A 6,513-nucleotide genomic window follows, 5' to 3' on the forward strand; every position below is an offset into this window, starting at 1 on the left:
TGAACCTGGTGGTGTGGGTCCTGAGGCTCCTGTACCTCCTTCCTGATGGTTGAGGGGTGATAACTGTCCCTGAACCTGGTGGTGTGGATCCTGAGGCTCCTGTACCTCCTTCCTGATGGTTGAGGGGTGATAACTGTCCCTGAACCTGGTGGTGTGGGCCCTGAGGCTCCTGTACCTCCTTCCTGAAGGTTGAGAGGTGTTAACTGTCCCTGAACCTGGTGGTGTGGGTCCTGAGGCTCCCGTGCCTCCTTCCTGATGGTTGAGGGGGTGATAACTGTCCCTGAACCTGGTGGTGTGGGTCCTGAGGCTCCTGTACCTCCTTCCTGATGGTTGAGGGGCGATAACTGTCCCTGAACCTGGTGGTGTGGGTCCTGAGGCTCCTGTACCTCCTTCCTGATGGTTGAGGGGTGATAACTGTCCCTGAAACTGGTGGTGTGGGTCCTGAGGCTCCCGTACCTCCTTCCTGATGGTTGAGGGGTGATAACTGTCCCTGAACCTGGTGGTGTGGGTCCTGAGGCTCCCGTACCTCATTCCTGATGGTTGAGGGGTGATAACTGTCCCTGAACCTGGTGGCGTGGGTCCTGAGTCTCCTGTACCTCCTGCCTGACGGTTGAGTGGTGATAACTGTCCCTGAACTTGGTGGCATTGGTCCTGAGGCTCCTGTACCTCATTCCTCATGGTTGAGGGGTGATAACTGTTCCTGAACCTGCTGGCGTGGGTCCTGAGGCTCCTGTACCTCCTTCCTGATGGCTGAGGGGTGATAACTGTCCCTGAACCTGGTGGTGTGGGTCCTGAGGCTCCTGTACCTCCTTCCTGATGTTTGAGGGGTGATAACTGTCCCTGAACCTGGTGGCGTGGGTCCTGAGGCTCGTATCTCCTTCCTGATGGTTGAGGGGTGATAACTGTTCCTGAACCTGGTGGCGTGGGTCCTGAGGCTCCTGTACCTCCTTCCTGATGGTTGAGGGGGTGATAACTGTCCCTGAACCTGGTGGTGTGGGTCCTGAGGCTCCTGTACCTCCTTCCTGATGGTTGAGGGGGTGATAACTGTCCCTGAAACTGGTGGTGTGGGTCCTGAGGCTCCTGTACCTCCTTCCTGATGGTTGAGGGGTGATAACTGTCCCTGAACCTGGTGGTGTGGTTGCTGAGGCTCCTGTACCACCTTCCAGATGGTTGAGGGGTGATAACTGTCCCTGAACCCGGTGATGTGGGTCCTGAGGCTCCTGTACCTCCTTCCTGATGGTTGAGAGGTGATAACTGTCCCTAAACCTGGTGGTGTGGGTCCTGAGGCTCCTGTACCTCCTTCCTGATGGTTGAGAGGTGATAACTGTCCCTGAACCTGGTGGTGTGGGTCCTGAGGCACCTGTACCTCCTTCCTGACGGTTGAGGTGTGATAACTGTCCCTGAACCTGGTGGTGTGGGTCCTGAGGCTCCTGTACCTCCTTCCTGACGGTTGAGGGGTGTTAACTGTCCCTGAACCTGGTGGTGTGGGTCCTGAGGCTCCTGTACCTCCTTCCTGATGGTTGAGGGGTGTTAACTGTCCCTGAACCTGGTGGTGTGGGTCCTGAGGCTCCTGTACCTCCTTCCTGATGGTTGAGGGGTGATAACTGTCCCTGAACCTGGTGGTGTGGGCCCTGCGGCTCCTGTATCTCCTTCCTGATGGTTGAGACCCCGAGTAATCGGACACCCAAACGGGGAAACTGGGTGGGGACGTTGGGCTGCAGGGGGATTCTGGGCAGGAGGGAGCGGGATGTTGGGGGTAGGAGGGTAAAGGGGGTGTGATTCAATGCATGACCTACCTCTGGGTCAACGACGCAAGACTTGAAGACTGAGGTGGAGAGAGAGAGAGAGAGACATGAGGGGGTCAAAGGGGGAACGAGCAGTAAACCCCTCTTTCCCCTACACCCCTCCCTGTCTCCGTCGCCCCCTCCCTCCCCGACACCCCTCCCCGTCTCCGTCACCCCCTCCCTCTCCTACACCCCTCCCCGTCTCCGTTACCCCCTCCCTCCCCTACACCCCTCACCGTCTCCGTCACCCCTCCGTCACCATCACCCCTCGGTCACCATCACCCCCTCCCTCCCCCACACCCCTCCCTGTCTCCGTCACCTCCTCCCTCCCCTACACCCCTCCCCGTCTCCGTCACCCCCTCCTCCCCTACACCCCTCCCCGTCTCCGTCACCCCCTCCCTCCACTACACCCCTCCCCGTCTCCATCACCCCCTCCCTCCCCTACACCCCTCCCCGTCTCCGTCACCCCCTCCCTCCACTACACCCCTCCCCGTCTCCGTCACCCCCTCCCTCCACTACACCCCTCCCCGTCTCCGTCACCCCCTCCCTCCCCTACACCCCTCCCCGTCTCCGTCACCCCCTCCCTCCACTACACCCCTCCCCGTCTCCGTCACCCCCTCCCTCCCCTACACCCCTCCCCGTCTCCGTCACCCCCTCCCTCCACTACACCCCTCCCCGTCTCCGTCACCCCCTCCCTCCACTACACCCCTCCCCGTCTCCGTCACCCCCTCCCTCCCCTACACCCCTCCCCGTCTCCGTCACCCCCTCCCTCCACTACACCCCTCGCCGACTCACCGCTCTTGAAGCAGGAGACGTGGAGGGACCTGCGGAGCTTCCGGGTGCCCTGCAGGAGGCAGGCGGTCACGGCCAGCAGGGCGACCAACAGGAGCATGATCAGGACCCAGTCGGGGGTCGACTCCGTACCTGCGGGCGGAGGGGAGAGCGAGGGTTAACGGGGTCCCGAGGTCGCGGCGCCCCCTCCACGTCCTCCCTCCCCGCCGCCGCTGCCCCCTCCCTGCCTCACCGTCAGTGCGGGGTCGGACGCCTCCGGGTTGCTGGGACGACTCCCGGCGTGCCACGTCTCCGTCTTTCTCCCCGCACACGCTGTCGCTGGTTCCGTTACCCGCCATCCGCTGCAGCCTTCGCAGGGCAGAACAACTGTCGCAAGAGAGGGAGGGGGTGTCAGCTGGGCATCCGACCGGGAGGGGGGGGACGGAGACGGAGAGGGGTATAGGGGAGGGAGGGAGTGGGTGACAGAGACGGGGAGGGGTATAGGGGAGGGAGGGGGTGACGGAGACATGGAGGGAGGGGGTGATGGAGACGGGGAGGAATGTAGGGGAGGGAGGGGTGATGGAGACGGGGAGGGGTGTAGGGGAGGGAGGGGGTGATGGAGACGGGGAGGGGTGTGGGGTGGGAGGGGTGATGGAGACGGGGAGAGGCGAAGGGAGGGTGTGGGTGAAGGAGGGGGAGGGGTGTAGGGGAGGGAGGGGGTGAAGGAGGGGGAGGGGTGTAGGGGAGGGAGGGGGTGATGGAGACGGGGAGGGGTGTGGGGTGGGAGGGGATGATGGAGACGGGGAGGGGTGTATGGGAGGGAGGGGGTGATGGAGATGGGGAGGGTGTGGGGCAGGGAGGAGGTGATGGGGAGGGTGTGGGGGAGGGAGGGGGTGACGGAGATGGGGAGTGGTGTAGGAGAGGGAGGGGGTGACGGATACAGGGAGGGGTGTAGGAGTGAGTGGGTGACGGAGACGGGGAGGGTGTAGGGGAGGGAGGGGGTGATGACGGGGAGGGGTGTAGGGGAGGGAGGGGGTGTCGGAGATGGGGAGGGGTGTAGGGGAGGGAGGGGGTGACGGAGACGGGGAGGGAGGGGGTGTTGGAGACGGAGAGGGGGAGGGGTGAAGGGGAGGAGGGGGTGAGGGAGACGGGGAGGGTGTAGGGGAGGGTGGGGGTGATGACGGGGAGGGGTGTAGGGGAGGGAGGGGGTGACGGAGATGGGGAGGGGTGTAGGGGAGGGAGGGGGTGATGGAGACGGAGAGGGGGAGGGGTGAAGGGGAGGGAGGGGGGTGACGGAGAAGGGGAGGGTTGTAGGGGAGGGAGGGGGTGATGGGGAGGGGGAGCGGTGTAGGGGAGGGAGGGGGTGACGGAGACGGGGAGTGGTGTAGGAGAGGGAGGGGGTGACGGATACAGGGAGGGGTGTAGGATTGAGTGGGTGACGGAGACGGGGAGGGGTGTAGGGGAGGGAGGGGATGACGGAGACGGGGAGGGGTGTAGGGGAGGGAGGGGGTGATGGAGTGGAGGGGTGTAGGGGAGGGAGTGGGTGATGGAGACGGGGAGGGGTGGAGGGGAGGGAGGGGATGACGGAGACGGGGAGCGGTGTAGGGGAGGGAGGGGTGACGGAGACGGGGAGTGGTGTAGGAGAGGGAGGGGGTGACGGAGACGGGGAGGGGTGTAGGAGTGAGTGGGTGACGGAGACAGGGAGGGTGTAGGGGAGGTAGGGGATGATGGAGACGGGGAGGGTGAAGGGGAGGGAGGGGTGACGGAGACGGGGAGGGGTGATGGAGACGGGGAGGGGAGTAGGGGAGGGAGGGGGTGATGGAGTGGAGGGGTGTAGGGGAGGGAGTGGGTGATGGAGACGGGGAGGGGTGGAGGGGAGGGAGGGGATGACGGAGACGGGGAGCGGTGTAGGGGAGGGAGGGGTGACGGAGACGGGGAGTGGTGTAGGAGAGGGAGGGGGTGACGGAGACGGGGAGGGGTGTAGGAGTGAGTGGGTGACGGAGACAGGGAGGGTGTAGGGGAGGTAGGGGATGATGGAGACGGGGAGGGTGAAGGGGAGGGAGGGGTGACGGAGACGGGGAGGGGTGATGGAGACGGGGAGGGGAGTAGGGGGTGACGGAGACGGGGAGGGGGGTAGGGGAGGGAGGGGATGACGGAGTGGAGGGGTGTAGGGGAGGGAGGGGGTGATGGAGACGGGGAGGGGAGTAGGGGGTGACGGAGATGGGGAGGGGGGTAGGGAAGGGAGGGGATGACGGAGTGGAGGGGTGTAGGGGAGGGAGGGGGTGATGGAGACGGGGAGGGGTGTAGGGGAGGGAGGGGATGACGGAGACGGGGAGCGGTGTAGGAGAGGGAGGGGATGACGGAGACGGGGAGTGGTGTAGGAGAGGGAGGGAGTGACGGAGACAGGGAGGGTGTAGGGGAGGGAGGGGGTGATGGAGACGGGGAGGGGTGTAGGGGAGGGAGGGGATGACGGAGACGGGGAGGGGTGTAGGGGAGGGAGGGGATGATGGAGACGGGGAGGGTGAAGGGGAGGGAGGGGTGACGGAGACGGGGAGGGTTTAGGGGAGGTAGGGGATGATGGAGACGGGGAGGGTGAAGGGGAGGGAGGGGGTGATGGAGACGGGGAGTGGTGTAGGAGAGGGAGGGGATGACGGATACGGGGAGGGGTGTAGGAGTGAGTGGGTGACGGAGACGGGGAGGGGTGTAGGGGAGGGCGGGTGTGACGGAGTGGAGGGGTGTAGGGGAGGGAGGGGGTGATGGAGACGGGGAGGGGTGTAGGGGAGGGAGGGGATGACGGAGACGGGGAGGGGTGTAGGGGAGGGAGGGGGTGACGGAGACGGGGAGTGGTGTAGGAGAGGGAGGGGGTGACGGAGACGGGGAGGGGTGTAGGGGAGGGAGGGGATGACGGAGACGGGGAGCGGTGTAGGGGAGGGAGGGGGTGACGGAGACGGGGAGTGGTGTAGGAGAGGGAGGGGGTGACGGAGACGGGGAGGGGTGTAGGAGTGAGTGGGTGACGGAGACAGGGAGGGTGTAGGGGAGGTAGGGAATGATGGAGACGGGGAGGGTGAAGGGGAGGGAGGGGTGACGGAGACGGGGAGGGGTGATGGAGATGGGGAGGGGTGAAGGGGAAGCAGGGGGTGACGGGGATGGGGAGGGGAGTAAGGGAGTGTGGGTGACCGGATGGTGCGGGGTTGACAGAGATGGGGAGGGATGCAGGGGTGACAGGGACTGACCGAGAGGGTGGGGTTGATAGATGCGGCGAGGGTGACGGAGACGGAGATGGGTGACAGGGAGAGGGACACTGGGACTCACTTGGTGTGGGGCACACACCGTTCGGTGGTGGATGTTCTGTTTGAAAACGTGCCGGGCAGACACTTGCCACATCGCGTGTCCGAAAGGTGATCCCCTGGAAAAGCGGAGATGGGTCATTCCTGATCTCTTCTCCCCCTTCACCGTCTCTCTCCCCTCCCCTCTCCCCGGTCCCCCCTCCCTCTGCCCCGTCCCCACCCCCTCTCACCGGGATGAATCACCCCCTGCCCGGGAGGGCAGGCGGCGTGGGGTTCGCAGTCCGAGCAGGAGGAGTCCTCGGCCCCCATCCCCTTCCGGCAGAAGGACCCAGGCAGGCACCCACATCGACGGCGGGAGGTCCCGTTGCAGGGCGCTATCTCGATCAGGCCCAGCTCTGAGACCGGGCACCGCCAGGGAGCGGAGGGGTAGAGAGAGAGGGGGGACGGGGGAGAGGGAAGGAGAGCGAGAGTAGGAAAGAGACACGCAGACAGGAGAGAGAGTGGGGCAAGGAAGGGGTGAGATTGAAATAGAGACAGAGAGAGAAAGAGAGAGGGAGAGAGTGAGAGAAAGTGATAGAGAGAGAGAAAGAGGGAGAGAGAGAGGGGGGGAGGAAAAGAGAGGGAGAGTGAGCGCGAGGGAGAGAGAGAGAGGGGGAGGAAAAGAGAGGGAG

General features: G+C 64.8%; 1 protein-coding gene across 1 annotated transcript in view; it reads right to left on the reverse strand.

Moving 5' to 3' along the window:
• LOC132387701 (tumor necrosis factor receptor superfamily member 3-like) overlaps positions 1-6,234 on the reverse strand; it is a 42,504-nt gene extending 36,270 nt beyond the window's left edge. The window contains exons 1-5 of the mRNA XM_059960063.1: positions 6,073-6,234; positions 5,868-5,961; positions 2,809-2,942; positions 2,580-2,708; positions 1,797-1,825 (exon numbers count right to left, since the gene is read on the reverse strand). Of these exons, the coding sequence (XP_059816046.1) occupies positions 1,797-1,825; positions 2,580-2,708; positions 2,809-2,942; positions 5,868-5,961; positions 6,073-6,151 (465 nt within the window). The 5' untranslated portion in view covers positions 6,152-6,234. The remainder of the gene's footprint in view (positions 1-1,796; positions 1,826-2,579; positions 2,709-2,808; positions 2,943-5,867; positions 5,962-6,072) is intronic.
• Between the last annotated feature and the right edge of the window lie 279 nt (positions 6,235-6,513).

Source organism: Hypanus sabinus, unplaced genomic scaffold, assembly GCF_030144855.1.
Source record: "Hypanus sabinus isolate sHypSab1 unplaced genomic scaffold, sHypSab1.hap1 scaffold_2111, whole genome shotgun sequence".
NCBI classification, from domain to species: domain Eukaryota; kingdom Metazoa; phylum Chordata; class Chondrichthyes; order Myliobatiformes; family Dasyatidae; genus Hypanus; species Hypanus sabinus.